Raw genomic sequence first — 15,100 nt, forward strand, 5'->3', positions numbered from 1 at the left:
TGGGTGCAGCACTTGCGGTTGTTTTGCGAGCGCACGGCCGCAAACGCCAGGAGTTGACACCGTCGCGAGCTAACCGTCTCGCGTGCCTTCGGAACTGGCTGTTCAGGCTTGTATACTTCTCATCCGACTTTCGGCGTGGTGCGTCTGTCAGTTATACCGTACACACCTTCAGTCAAGACTACACAAGGTAATTTACAATGCGCACGCGCTTTTGCCTTAGCTCAGAGAACTGAGCGACCTCCGCACGAAGAGATCTGTCCTCGGACTCGAACATGGGGACCAGAGTAGAGAGAAAGGCAAAGGAGAGACAGGGAGGTTAACCAGAGATTATCTCCGGTTGGCTACCCTGTACTGGGGGAGGGGCAAGGGGATGCGATAGGTGAGAGAGAGAAGGATTTAAAAAAGTGAATTCATATGCACCTTACACGCCCGCACCGATCATTGCATTTCTTTTTCTTCCCTTGTTTTTTTTTTCATTTATTTTGCATCGAGAAAACAAACCACCGAAGTCCGGCGTTACAGAAAAGTGAGTCGATACGGGCGCGGTCTGCATGCAACCCTCCTTATTAGATATGTGCGGTAGTTTTTCACTCGGTGCATATCGGCTCCAGTCGCAGGCACAAAGCTGTCGCATAGCTGCCTCGCTTCGAAGTGAGAGCAAGTCTCGGCGACCTCACTTTCCAGCACATCCGCCCCTTCCCCCCCGCCTCGTATATCCGCGAACGTACCGACTTGGTACGAAGCTGACTCCCTCCACGATAGTCACTTTCTCCCATTTATTTCTTGGCATTGCACTGCGACTCCCGATAAATTAGGCATGCGCAAGAAGGAGCGTACGTTTGATTTACATCTTCGTACAATTCTTGCGCAACGAAGATAAAAATTCGTAGACGGCATGCAGATCACCATCGCGGCTTCTCCGTTTAGGCATGTCACCTTACTACTGCTCGGGGACTCGCCTCATTTCTTTCTTCCTTTCTTTCTTTCTTTCTTTCTTTCTTTCTTTCTTTCTTTCTTTCTTTCTTTCTTTCTTTCTTTCTTTCTTTCTTTGTGCTCTATATTACTCTTCCAGCGTGGCAGATTAGACATTTGCCAGCTCTACGCGAGCGGCGATGTTAATCTGAACCGCCCGGAGGATTCGTTGCCTGCGCAGAGGAAAATAAACAGGCGCTTGGAGGTCGCGTATCAACGTATCTTTTCCCAAGGTTGCCCAAATGCGCGCTTTTATTTCTTTCACCGCTCTACACGCGTGGAAAAAAAAAGTAGCTCTTTAACGAAGTGTATAAAAGAACCTGCTGGAGAGAAATGCCACTTAAAACGCGTCGAACGACGCTCTGCTGCCCGAGTGTACATATGCAACGGTGACTGTTGCGGGCCGCACGGGTGTGGTATATATGTGATACACAAACGACGCTGAAACTGTGCCGGTTTCCCCAACTTTAATTGTCGTGTCTTTTTCTCTGAAGTGACCGCGGGAATCTGTGTTCATCCGAAGCGGGCATGGAGCCAAGGCTGGTTTTTCACGCGTTCGTGGTAGAGCGCAGCAACCCCCGCCTGCTTTCTCCGAGACGGGCATTTTCCTCTCGCTCGGTGTGTTTGAAGAGCTTGTTTTATTTTTTTATTTTTTTGGTGTCTAATTTGCATCACCTCGTACAAGTGTGGACGAACGAGCAACGCAGGCAGCAAGCGTGCGATTTGCGCGTTGTGATGTGTGCCAACGTCGAGTGGTCGTCGACTTCCACCACAGTGTCAGCGTGCAGTGCTCGAAAGAAAAAAAAAAAATAACGCGTCGTTGGTCTCTCTATTCTTTTTTATTTCTTCTTTTTCGTGTTTACCTGGTGCTTGGGTCTGTTCGTGTTAATTGTTCGCGCGTTTGTTCGTGTTGTTGTTGTTGTGGTGGTGGTGATGATGGAGGTGATGGAGCCTGGTAGTCGTGGTATGGCGGCCGAGGTCATTGACACGTTCCTTGTATAGCACCCGTCTCGCTCACTGTGATAGATCCATCCAAAGTAAACGTCATGTGAGGCCAAATCACAGTGAAACCAAGAAACGTACGGGATAAGCAAACTGTTTTTTTTTAATATGAAATGATTGGGAATGTGAGCTTCGTGAGTTTCATCTTCATAAGCGTCATCTCCTTTCAAGAATATGAAAAAAAAAAATAAACTTGCCTTCGTAATGACACTGCTGTATTTCAAGTCGAAGAACACAGTTTAATTCGCCCGTGCTTTAGTTGGTTTCATCGTCCGGTGGATTACTAAAAAAAAAAAAAAAACTGTTGCTAAAGATAGAGCCAGCCCTTCGTCTCTCCTGGTTCATGTTGCTCATCTATCGAAATGTCAATCCTACACCTTGCAAGTATTTTTTTTTTTTTGCTGTATTTGTGACTATAATGCAGACGCCACCATTCGGGCTCTGCACCAAACGCACTATTTTCGCGTCACGTTACGTAACGTTCAATCAACTGCCAAGCCGTTCAGCGGGCCTTTCCTAACTCGCGATGCGTGGAAACCGCTTGCAATGGCTAATAATTAAGCGTATCGTCATCGTCTTTTCGCCGTGTTTCGCATAGTAGCCGAGAAAATTGCGAGACAATTTTCTTTTTGCCGTACTCGCTACTACGTTTGACGTTCTCAACAAACACTGCGTCAGTAGATAGCGTTAGAGCAGGGGGAGGCGGGTTAATTGCTTGCCTGCAGGCAAAAGGTGCCGGTAACTGACCTGCCCCGCGATTTGCCACTTATCCAGTGCGGTGGAGTCTGAGGCCCCGTCACAACACGTATATATAACGCCAGGGGAAACGTGGCGATCCAACATTATCGCTTGGCTTGGCTATACGCGGCTATACGGAGATAAAATTGTACTGGTACAAGCGACTTTACTTAACCACGGGCCTCATAAGCCCGGGTGTTGGAATAAAACTTGAAATTTACAAAAGAAAAATGCATTTTTATATCCTGTCAAATAATTCGATTCCAGCCAAGAGATTGAGATAGAGAGTAGCTGAGCTACTCGCCCCCCCCCCCCTTTTTTTTTCTATGTTCTACAGCATCTTTCCCTCAAAACCCTGCTCAATGTCAATCCTTCCGAAGCGTTGATTCGATGTGACTTGCAGTATCCATAAGCTTGAACAAGACATATGATCATATGGGTTGATGATGACTTGAAGTGATCAACAGAACAAGGGAAGTCGCTGGACCGGTCGCTTCGATACAGAGAGAGATAGAAAAGTCATAAGGGAAAGGCGTGGAGGTTAACCAGGCTGAGCCCAGTAGGCTGCCCTGCACTGGCAAAAGGGGAAAGGAGATTGAAAGAGGGAAAAGGGGACTTGTCCTAAAGAAGACGTCACCGCGCCGAAACATCGCGCCTGCGAGATCACTCGTTGATTACTGCTTGTCAGTATAATATGCCCATTTGACGTCAAGAAATATAACGACGGTGACGTTGCCTCGCACTTTGGTCATCTACAGTGATAATTAAAAAGGCACAGTCCGCATTACGTGCACCCCTCTCCCCCCCCCGTCCCCCCTTATGATGCCATTTTCCTAGAAATTTTGAAAGCGCTCGCCTCGTTGCGTGGGTTTAAATCTGTTGCTTCGTGTTCTGGAAGGAGTCAGAACTTCGTTATCTGTTACGCCTCCTGTCATGTGTCTGTATGGCCCCTCTCTTTCTCTGTTCTTCCTGCCTTTTTGTACAGTTATTCATTACTTATTCATCACTTTTCTAAAAAAAAAAACTGACTTGGTCTCTCCTGTGTGTCATATCTTTATTTATTTTCTTGTTAGTTAGCGTTGTTGACCTTTCCTTTTTTACGTATTCTTTTTTGTATTTGTGTTCGAGAAACGCTCTTTCCTTTATTATTATTCGCCTGTTCTCATTGCAACTATTTCCGAGCAACTGTTCTTGTGAATTGTGTCTAACCAATTCGGCGCATGCATGCGGACGTCGTTCTTTAGAATGTGACAGCGCGCAGTTCTCGCCGCTTCCAAATTCTCTCATCTACGGTACCCGTAAGCTGTAGCTCAGGTCACTATAGTTCAAGCTTTACTTCCTAAATTTGTTCTCCCTTTCTTTTTTTTTCTGTTTCTACACGGTAGCTATAGAGAAAACACCCGAAATGACGTTTGTGACGTTTCAGAAAACCCTGTCACACCCCTCAGTTAAGCAACTCGCCAGGCACACGATCGACGATTCTCTCGCTTTCTTCCTCCTGTGTACTTAACAAGTGCGCACGCTCGAAATTAGTACACATTAGCCAGGGGCCCAGCAAAATCGAGTTTCGTCTAGTGTCGGTCACTTGGTGACATCTCAGAGACAGGCGTCACATTCACGGCATGTATATTGACAAGTACACCAATACAGGCATTGGGATCCGCGCCGTCGGCTAACCGAGTGAGAAATGCTTCCGGAAGAAAAAACCTCGATCGGAAGCAAGAAAAAAAGCAAGGTCGACATAAAAACGTTCAGGAGTTTAGATTCAATGCCACACAGTGCTACACAAAGCAACGGAAGAAGTGAAAACCCAACAATTAAAAACAAAAAAGAAAAGAAGAATTAAGAAAGAGACCTCGGTTTTCAACGTATAGAACCTTCCCACTTTATTTCTCCTGCCCCACCGAGTATCGTACACAGCACGCCGATATGGAAGCTCCCCACATCGATCCCGCCATCCGCCCTAGTTCGCATTCGACGCGACAAATCGCCGCGGAACCACTCTCACTTCTTTCTGTAGGGTGAAAGTGGAACAGCAACTCCCGCCACGCACGCGGCGAGTCCTTCACCACCGTTCGCCTCTCTCTTACACACTCATTTCGCCGCCTCAGTATATTTTCGTTTGCTATGCAGCCATTTCAGCTTAGCTCCTTCGCTTGATCGGCGCGCTCGCTTGTGGTCCCGTGGCGCAGCCACCGAACCGACGCCACCGTTAGGCCTAATTGTTCGCCAGCTCCCCTGCGAGAACCGTTTGAAAAGATCCGCCGCGCCATGCGACGCTGGTCCGTCGTCGCACTGTGTCGTTCTAATGGGCGCTGTTTCTTTTTCGGGCTCGACGGCCTGCTGCAGGTGCCATCCTTGCAGGTGCCGCTCAAAAAGTCCATGAAGAACCTGTCGTGTCCCGACCTGACCAAGCTCGCGCTCCAGAATGGCGGGACCTCGGAAGAAGACCTGCAGAGGGCGCCCAGCCTGGGCGACTCCATCGGAGACACCATGTCCCTGCACTCGGATCAGGTACACGGGCTCGGCTTGGCGGTTTACTGATCGTGCCTCAAAGGAAGTCTGGCACCACCCGAGTGTAACAGTGCGCAGCGCAAGAAGGCGGGGGGATATGCTGGACGCATCTAGCTTAAGTGTCTTTGAGTGACCCCTTTAAAGGAACACGAAAGAAGAACGCGCGATGTTCCTTAACGAACTTCTGTAGCGTATTCCTAAAGGCGCACCAAATACGAACATTAGGGAGTTTAGGGAGATGCAAGAGGTTTGCGTGTATACTCAGGAACTCGAAGTCTTCTTGCATTTTGCTGGAACCCAAGGGGTTTGGACACCGTCAAGCGGAACGCAAACCTCTTGCGTACCCTAATCGAGAACTCCCTATTAATATATTTCAGGCTGGGATGTCGTATACTTCGAAACAATATTGACACTCTTTCGGCGCGGACTTTAGATGCTATTATCAGCAGAAAAATATTCAGGCCAAGTTTTCGGTTTTGTTAATTTGGCGCCCGGACGGCGGATTCGGTGACGTCATGGCGACGCCAGGGATTTCAGTGCATCATTGTGTACTCCGTCCGTTTATTTCGTAAAAGTAAAGTTCCCAAAGTTTGTCAGGCTCGTTCTTCGTTTATTTTTTATTTATTTTTTAGAAAATGGTGTTATCTTTTGTTATTAATAAGCATCCAATCAAACTAGATAGAGTTTCACAAGAAGATGGAGAGTTGAAATGTATCTCTGTTGCTCTATAAATAAGCAGTTACCTTGTTCTGATAAGTGAACAAATAAGTACGTAAATCGAATACTCAATCAATCAATCAAGATATCAATTAATCAATCAAGAAATCAATCAATCAATCACAGAGAACAGCGCTCGATGTGCCGTAGTTATTTCATCGCGATAGATTTGTTCGAGTATATACCAGTTCCTAATGCCACGCGTATCTACTCGCGTGCCAAACAATCAGCCTTCGTATAGAAGAAGTGCTAGCGACGACTGCTTTCGCAAGCGACAGAGTTGATAAAGCGTACAGGGTTTCTCATCTCCGACGCTTCCCCGTGGCGCAGTGTACGGAAGACGAACTGCAGTTTGCCTTCAAGAACCCGAAGCTCTTGAGGACCGACAGATACGGCGAAGAGAGCGACTCCTCGGACTGCAGCCACCTGGAGATGATGCCCGGTGAGTGCTTTTCATCGTGAGCTCGTGTGGCAGGTGCTTAAGCGAACAAAAAAAAAAAAAAAAAAGATGCACGCTATACATTCTTTCGCGTAGTCTGCTTAGTCGCGGTTTTCCCTTTCCTTTCGGATATCCTTTCTTTGCTTTGTTTTCATTTTTGCGACAGACGATGTTACGAAACGTGGACGTCACACTTCGCGCTGAGAGTCTTTATCTTCGCGTAAAGCGAACCGTACACGTGACGTGGTCGGTTGTGCTTGCCAGTGCATCGATCCGCTGACGATGCGAGAAGGAAAAGAACACGCGGCGAAGCGAGCTGTGTTTAGTATATTTCGAACGTTAGCGCGTTGAGCCCTGACGAGAAACCAACGCCAGACGGAAAACTTGCAATCTTGCAGCGACATTGATCAGACGAGCGTGTGCATTCACCCGCAGAGCGAGAAAGAAAGAAGGAAAGAAAAAAAAGCGCACTACAGTAACACGAGGGGGGGGGGGGGATTGGCACTGTCGTAAGATCTCAACATTCTTGACGAAGCCTATTTGTATTCTGGTGTAATAAGCGCCAACAACAACAGACTCTATTAGCCCATTGCACTAAAGGCCTTCTGCATACGGGGACAGTAAAAAAGAATATTAGGTTACGTTTAATGAGTAAATTACGCTTCTGCAATAGCAAATAGTCCACTCATACCGTGGCTTTGTAAGCCAGGAAAGATGCAAAAGAAGAAAAAAAAACACTCCCTGAAATTCCCGCGCTTGTTCCCCCCGAGACGTCACTAACTTTCTCAGCGTACGGTCGACGCCATCAAGGCTAGCCTGACAATCTAAGCCGTCATCGCACGTCGCGGCATAGTTAGCGACGCAGGGCTTTTACGAGCTTACCTGCGGTGGCCTTACCTTCCGGATTACCTAACAAAACAGCGGAGCTTACCGAGCGGCTTACCTTGCGTGGAACGATCAGATCGTCGCTGCAGTGCTCGGCCCTGCAGCGCTAAGGCTGACAGTTTATAAATGCACGGCAGGAGGAACGGTCTCTCTGAATGCGGCGTCGTTGAACCCGTTCTTCCAAGGCCGCGTTATGGGCGAGGTCACAGCGTGCTCGCGCAGACGTGCGGAATGGTAAACGCGAACTGCTCGCTTGTGAAAGGCGAGAAATATAAAAAAAGCCGCGAATGCGAACCCGAAAAAGACACCTCGTCAGGTGGCGTGACGAGGCTTGTAGACACTCCTGCCATTATAGCCGAAATAATGCGATAACGCCTTAGAAGCGCAGTTTCGGCTTTCTTTTATTTCTCTTTCTCATAGGAGTAGAGGGAAGGGGGGGGGGCTGCCACACACCGCACAACCAGCTACAAGTGGTCACGTTGCGAGTTGAGCTAAAATGCGCCGTTCTTATCGACAGTGAGCTGACACCGCTGTTACTGTTTCGATACGAATTTTTTTTTCGGTGTTCTTGCATTAAGGTTCGTATTCCGCAAACTTTTCGTGCCATCAACCAGACGAGCGAACTATACATGCGCACGACGTCTATTCACGATGCCCGCGCGGCGCATACGGGGTTTCAGGGTATACGAGGCTTTCATCATTCCCCAATCTATACGGGATTTGTCAGCACACGACGAGGATGCCTCAGTCGAAGCCATTCTCAGCACCCTATATGTATAATGTGCGCTGATGATTATTTCAAAAGACACATAATTAATGCCTAATAAAGCTGAAGGCCGAATAAATTGCTTAGCGTATACGTCCACGCGCGCAAGAAACGTACATGCAGCAAATTTTGAGGATATACGAGCAATGGTATCGATTACACGCAGAATATGCCCCGCGGAACTATTGGTCAAAGAATATGCACTAATATACTGCGATTGTTTTACTCGATCGTCGCGGTGGCTCAGTCTCGTTCTGCTGAGCTCGAGGTTTCGGGTTCGCCACCCGACCGGCCGCTACAGCAGCCTTCCCGTGGATGCGGGATGCAAGAATGTTGGCTTGTGTCTGTGCTGTGTCTTCGGTGCACAGCAAAGGACTTCAGATGGCCCAAAATAATGCGAAGTTCCGCGCTGCCGCGTACACCTTACAGCCCGTGCCTTGCTTTAGGACGCCGTAAAATAAATTAATTAATCAAATCATCGTTATTTACTGCGTCGGCTCTCTGCACAAGCTTACGTCGGGAGGCGGGGGGGGGGGCTGAAATCAGCACATCGGTGATGCAGTCTTCTTGTACTCACCATCGCTTCCGTGATACGCCATCATCTCGCTTTCTTCGACTCGCCGCGGTAGCTCGGAGGCTTTGGCGTCATCTACACCGACGAGGAGGAAGTACGCGGTTTCGGTTATCGGCTGGGTGACGTAGGCGGAATGCATATAAAGAGACACGTGTTCACAGTTTCCCGCGTGCACGCTCGAGAACGAGGTGGTTGTAACTTCGGGACGTAACGCCAGTTCGATCACGAACAGTGATGGACTGCCAATTAATAAGTCAAAGTTACGTCACCTTACCCCAAGGCACTGCGAGCTCCACTGAAAGTCGCAGTGGTAGGATGACTATTTGTGCCGAGTTTCGTCGGCAATGATAAAGGAATAGCTTTTACTTCCTCATTATGCCCGCCGCCAATAATTAAACTGTGCGTGTAGTTGAAGCTGGTGATTCAATATATACATAAAGAATTGAATCACCAGCTTTAACTACGCGCACAAGTTGATTACTGGCGGCAGGTATAACGAGGAAGAAAAACAAAGCTATTCCTTTATCATTGCTGCAAAACGCGGCATGTCCCGTCTAACATGGTAGCGCCTTCAACGAAGGGAATCGTGTGCAGTAATATAGTAATGCTCTCCACATTGAAGTGAAGTGCATCCGCATTGGCTAAACGGGGGGTTGAATTGACGCGCATGTCAATGTCCGTGGTTATTATCTTTTTCGCCTTGCTACCACTGCACGCAACTGACAAAAAAAAAATAACAATCCCACACGCAAGAGGGTAGACGGATACTGAAGAGAGAGAAGGAAAGGCAGGGAGGTTGAACAGGCGCACGTCCGGTTTGCTACCCTGCACTAGGGGAAAGGGCGTCGGGTTATAAATTGAGAGAGAGAGAGAGCATTCGTCGCGCATATATATATATATATATATATATATATATATATATATATATATATATATATATATATATATATATATATATATATATGTCTCACACGGAGCGAATTTAGGCCGACAATGCATTTCCGGGTGAATGCGCGTGTGCTTTACTCCATGCCTATAGAGAGAGAGAGAAAATAATGCAGAGAAAGGCAGGGAGGTTAACCAGAGGTAGTTCCGGTTGGCTACCCTGCGCAGGGGGAAGGGTTAAGAGGGATAAAAAGAGAAAAAGAGTGGAAGGGGGAGATAGAAAGAAAGGGAGACACCATGCCAATATATATATATATATATATATATATATATATGCCTATATATATCGCTTAGTAGTGATGCGATAGATAGATAATGTTACGTCCGAAATCACACAATCTACACGGCATCATAATGATGCAATATGACGACATTTCCTGGCCGCGTCGGTTTGAAAATGAAGTACTTCGAAGTCGAGTGCGTCGTCGAAGAGCACCCTAAATATATATTGACCCACGACTGCTGTGCTCATGCCGACCCCTTGTGCAATGACTCGCATCGAGGTATTTGAGGTGTAATAAATAAATAAATAAATAAATAAATAAATAAATAAATGTGCCGTAAGGGTGTGTTCACACGTGACGTCCGCTCTCGCGCAGGGACTCCCCGAAACATCCTGACTCCGAAAACTATGCTGCGTCACAGCGACGTCACGGACACGCGTGCGCCTTTCTCGGGTACATATGCACGCAGTTTTGATTCTCTTCTTCAAACGGGCTGGCCTGTGTGAACGTCTCTGACTCGCCCGGGCCCTCCGCGTGCGTGCGCGAGCTCACCGCCGGCTTTCCTTCCTCTCCTATCCCTCTATCTTACATTTCCATTCCCTCTTTCCCGTCCCATATAGTAGGGTAGCCAACCATGCGCATTTCTGGTTAACATCCCTGCCGGCTCTCTTTATCTCCTCCTCCTCCTCCTCTAACAGGTGTTTCGGCGCAATCTCTTTATCTCCTCCTCCTCCTCCTCCTCCTCCTCCTCCTCTAACGGGTGTTTCAACGCAACACCAATTCGAAAAAAGCTGCGCGCGCTCCGTAGTGGTTACACCAACTGACGTCATCCTTATGCCCAGAAAGTTCGACGAAAGTTCCCGGGGAGACTTGGAACGAACAGATGTGCAACCATGTATATGCCGAACGCCGGTATAGTCATAGAATATGCAGGAAAGACGTGAGTAAAAAAAAAAAAAAAAAGTAAGGGAGCGATAATGACGGTGCATTGCGACAAGGTGAAGACTGACGCAGCTTAACGACACCTAACGACACGCGCTCTCCGGCCACCGCTTTCAAGGCCGCGTGAAAATTCCCCAAACGTCAGACGCGACTACACACAGGGTGTTTCTTTTTTTTTTTTTTCAGACAAGACAGATTTTTTTTTATAAACAAGGCTATGAGCACAGCGAAGGTGGCCGCTAATAGCGTGAGCTTCAGAAGACTAATTAACAAGAAAAATCGTTAATTAACTTTTCTTTATTTGTGCCTTGGGGCGCCAGCCGTCTAAATGGCAAACTTGGAGGCACCTACTTCACGCCCTAATTGGAGACATTCGTGAAATTCCAAAAGCTCATTCGAGGAGGCTCGCGTGTTTCTTTCGCGCGTCCTCGCTTTTCGCGCAGTTAAAAGAAACGTCTAATTTAGGCAATATCGAGACCGAGCGCTACACCCATCTGCGCGTCAGACGACGATTTTTTTTTTTTTTTTACAACAGAGTATATAAAGAAGTGCGGGGGGCCGAAGTTGGAATGATAGCGTGCCGCAGCGAAACCTTGGCCGCAGCCGTATATAACGCATGCTTGCCAGGCAAAACGTGACGGGCATCAGTATAGCTGCCGCCGCTGTCCGAGGCGTTCGGTTTCAAAACTTCCTCGCGTTTGCCGTCGCCCGTCGTTTCAAAAGTCTTATATGACAGCGGGGCCTACCCGCCGTGGTCGCTCAGTGGCTATGGTGTTGGGCTGCTGAGCGCGAGGTAGGGGGATCGGATCCTGGCCACGGAGGCCGCATTTTTGGATGGGGGCGAGAACACCCGTGTACTTAGATTTAGGTACACGTTAAAGGACCCCGGGCGGTCGAAATTTCCGGAGTGCTCCACCACGGCATGCCTCATAATCAGAAAGCGGTTTTGCCACTTAAAACACCAAATACATTTTCTTTCTACAGCGGAGCCGGCTTTGCTGCTGCTCTCCCGCGGCGCTCGATTTCGATATTGCCTGGATTTACCGCTGAAATTAGATGATGAATATCTGGAATTAGGTGCGGTTTTTAAGACTTAAAAAAAAATGAGGGTGCATTAAAACATGAATGCCTTCAAGTTCTCCTTTAAACTGCTCGTGTAGCATTAATAAAAATGTTATTTAACATTTTTTGTTAATTAGACTCCGTTAATTAGACTACGTTATTAACGGCAAAGTATGTCCGCTTCGCCTAGGAATTCACCTGCAAGAACGCGACATTCGCTGCGCTTATAGCCTAAAAATAACCTGTATAGTCTAAATAAAAAATGCATCCTCTATAGCGTATACCACGCGTTTCATGTATGTGCTCTTTCTTTCATCTTTCTTTTTAAGATCTTTCTGTCTCCCCTTACCCCTTCCCCAGTGCAGGGTAGCAAACTGGGAATCTATCGTCTGGTTAACCTCCCTACCTGTCTAATCTCTTTTATCTCTCTCTCTCTCTCTCTCTCTCTCTCTCTCTCTCTCTCTCTCTCTCTATGCCACGCGTCTCACAAGCGCGGATAACACGCCAGATATGTTGGTACGATAATTACCAGTAGAGACGAAGAACGGCGAAAAGGAATGAGCCGCGCTGCATTGGCTGTAGTTTTCAAGCAACACTGAGAAGAGAGAAGGTCGAGCTTCTTTTGCGGAGTACGCCCCCTCCAGAGATCGCGCATCAGAAGATTTGGTCTGCACGGGATTCATTAAGGCTGCTTACGGTTATCGACGCGTGCTGTAACCGAGATGAATTTTTTGAATCGATTAACCAACTATAATCCACACTCGCTTGCGAGCCATCCGCAGGACTTTGCAATAAAAGTACCGCCCGCTCAGAAATAGATCAGTCCAGCCCGTTCCTGAAGCACGCGCATATGATAGTGTAGGCGTCTGTACAAGTTGTTGTATACACCCCTCCGTTTAGAAAGAAATTAAAAAATAATGCACGTTGTTTAACAGGTAATGAGATATTTTACGCGAATGCAACGATTCGTACGTTGCGTGCATTCCAGTCCTCAGTGTTTTGTTGAATTTACGCAACTGATTAAACAAGCCTAATTAATAAAATTATAAACTGGCGACCAGTTACCACGACGTCATCTAATGGAAGGTTTGTAGAAGTACTCCAGAACTCTTGAATAAGTTTTTGACTCTTTCCAACGGAAGCCGAATGTAAACGCCGACAAGGTAAACGCCGAAGCTGCCTTGTGTCGGAAACAATCGGTCTGGGTGCTTCCCAGCAGTCCCTGTACAACTTTCGAATTAACATAACGAATTTCGCTTCAATTAAGTGCGCGCAATAAAAAAAAAAACTACTACTACTACTAGAACACGTATAACTGCGTCACAAACAAACACACGCGCTATAACCAATTACACTGCATATAGAAAGCTTTTTTTTAAATGTGATGTGCTCTTTTCATATATATTTTATTTTAATTGTACAACTGTACTGTACCGCGTGTGCCAGCTAACGTTAGCAAGCGATTCAACGAAACAAAATATGCATATATTTTAAATACAGTGCGAGATACAATTTTAGGACCTACGGTGTTTGATCGTCGAAGCTCTGACGACCAACACTGTTGATCTTAAAATTGTATCTTGCACCGTGTTTTTTCTAATAATTATTATTTTCCGTTGAACAGCATGGCTAACGTTAGCTGGGTCACCCTACGTAATGTAATGCATAAGCAACCCAAGTTTCTCTTTGGCTCCACACATCAAGAGCACATATTGCAAGCCGCAAGCGAAGCCAATCGAAATCGCGCTGCGCGAGAAGCACTGTTAGCCAACTAACTTCCAGGGTCGAAAAGTGCACAGATTGCACGGCACTCTGGTATATAGCGGTGCGGTAATTTGGTATGTGAAAAGCTCGACGCGTACAAATGCCTTTACGCTTATACGCTTTCAAGGCTCTGCAAGGCAGCTGTCCTTCTTTGACCTCCTTGTTTACATTTATATTTGTTGCCTTAGCGTCCGAGATATGAAATTCGGGCTTTAGCCTATACACGAGTCGCAGTTCGCGAAATCGGAGCCCATAACGGCGCTACGAAATAAGCAGCCGCAACCGTGCAAGCTGTCTGACTACGCACAGCATTGATATTTTTACTCCATGACTGAGGAGAAGGATGACATCTGGAAATGTAGAACTGCGTTATTTCTTTTTATCTATCTTCAATACACATCTACAGAAGCATTCCTGAAGCAATAGACTAACCGAATCCCCAAATACTTGTTCAGTTTCAGATGACGACGCCTTGCATAGCCAGAGTGACAAGTCCTCTCAAAATGATTCGAGTTCACCGAAGCTCATGATGAAGCGACCGGCGCCTCGACAGAGGTGAGTGACGCATATTTGTTGTATATCTACTTCCGATAGCAACTTATGCCTAAAGTGTTTGCAATTGTACCTGACCCCTCTTGTCCGAAGCCTGTTTTGAGTCATATGTGTTTCCAAAATGTGTAAGCACGCAAAAGTCAACACGAAATAAGCAGTTATACTTAGCGTTAGTACTGATTTGTGTCATCTTGTCTGAAGCCTGTTAAGAGTCATGTGTCTTATCACGCAAAAAGGCAAAAAAAGAAAAAGAAGAGGTGGAAAGAAAGTGCAAAGGTCTGCACCGGAATTTCGGAAGCCACAGCTATCATTCGCCGAGTGCATACGAGATGGCGCCACAATGCTGCACCGCAGCAAACACAGAAGCTTCAAAACCAAGGTGCATAAGATGTGCGCCACGCTAGCGCAACTTCATCGACGTGCAGGTGAATTGGCGATTGGTGGCCAAAATTATGGCATTCCTCAAAGGCATCTTGTGCAAGAGGGACCTAAACATTTTATCGCGTGTCTCTCTGATCACTCGCCGTTTTATGTGAATAACATTTAGTATTCTTTTTCTTCTTTGAAAACACCAACAGTAAAGGCAACGTCTCGGATACTTTTTGGCTATAAAGCTCTTATTTTATGTTCCTTTACTCGTCTTTAGGCGAAAGGCTCCGGCACCCCAGAGCCCCCTGGTCCAAAACAGCGCAGGCAGGATTCCAAGCATCAAAGTTACCTGTGGTTAGTGTTTCCCCTTAGAAACTATTCACTCTTTCATTCAATGCTTGACGGTAATACGGGAATTTTGAACAGGATTGTGCGTGGTTTCGTACGTCCGTCCTGGCGTACCACGCTTTCGCTCATAGCAACACCGGCGTGCTTGAAATTTCCGAAGTGTAATATCTTCTTGTCTAACCCGCCTTGTTTATATTTAGTTTAACGCTGCAGTGGCGGTCGTAAGTTTCCATTTTTTGCGATGCAACCGTTACGTGCTGAAGTATATATCGTTTTCTTTTCAATAA

At 46.8% G+C, this 15,100-nt stretch overlaps 1 protein-coding gene across 5 annotated transcripts in view; it reads left to right on the top strand.

Moving 5' to 3' along the window:
• LOC142585368 (GRAM domain-containing protein 4-like) overlaps positions 1-15,100 on the top strand; it is a 150,573-nt gene that overhangs the window by 121,187 nt on the left and 14,286 nt on the right. For 4 of the 5 annotated variants that reach the window (XM_075696084.1, XM_075696083.1, XM_075696086.1 and 1 more), the window contains exons 2-6: positions 5,062-5,226; positions 6,274-6,385; positions 10,152-10,229; positions 14,000-14,099; positions 14,743-14,819. In XM_075696084.1, coding sequence (XP_075552199.1) covers positions 5,062-5,226; positions 6,274-6,385; positions 10,152-10,229; positions 14,000-14,099; positions 14,743-14,819 — 532 coding nt within the window. The remainder of the gene's footprint in view (positions 1-5,061; positions 5,227-6,273; positions 6,386-10,151; positions 10,230-13,999; positions 14,100-14,742; positions 14,820-15,100) is intronic. The other variant, XM_075696085.1, reaches the window with a different exon arrangement.

Source organism: Dermacentor variabilis, chromosome 6 (genome assembly GCF_050947875.1).
Source record: "Dermacentor variabilis isolate Ectoservices chromosome 6, ASM5094787v1, whole genome shotgun sequence".
Classification (NCBI taxonomy): Eukaryota; Metazoa; Arthropoda; class Arachnida; order Ixodida; family Ixodidae; genus Dermacentor; species Dermacentor variabilis.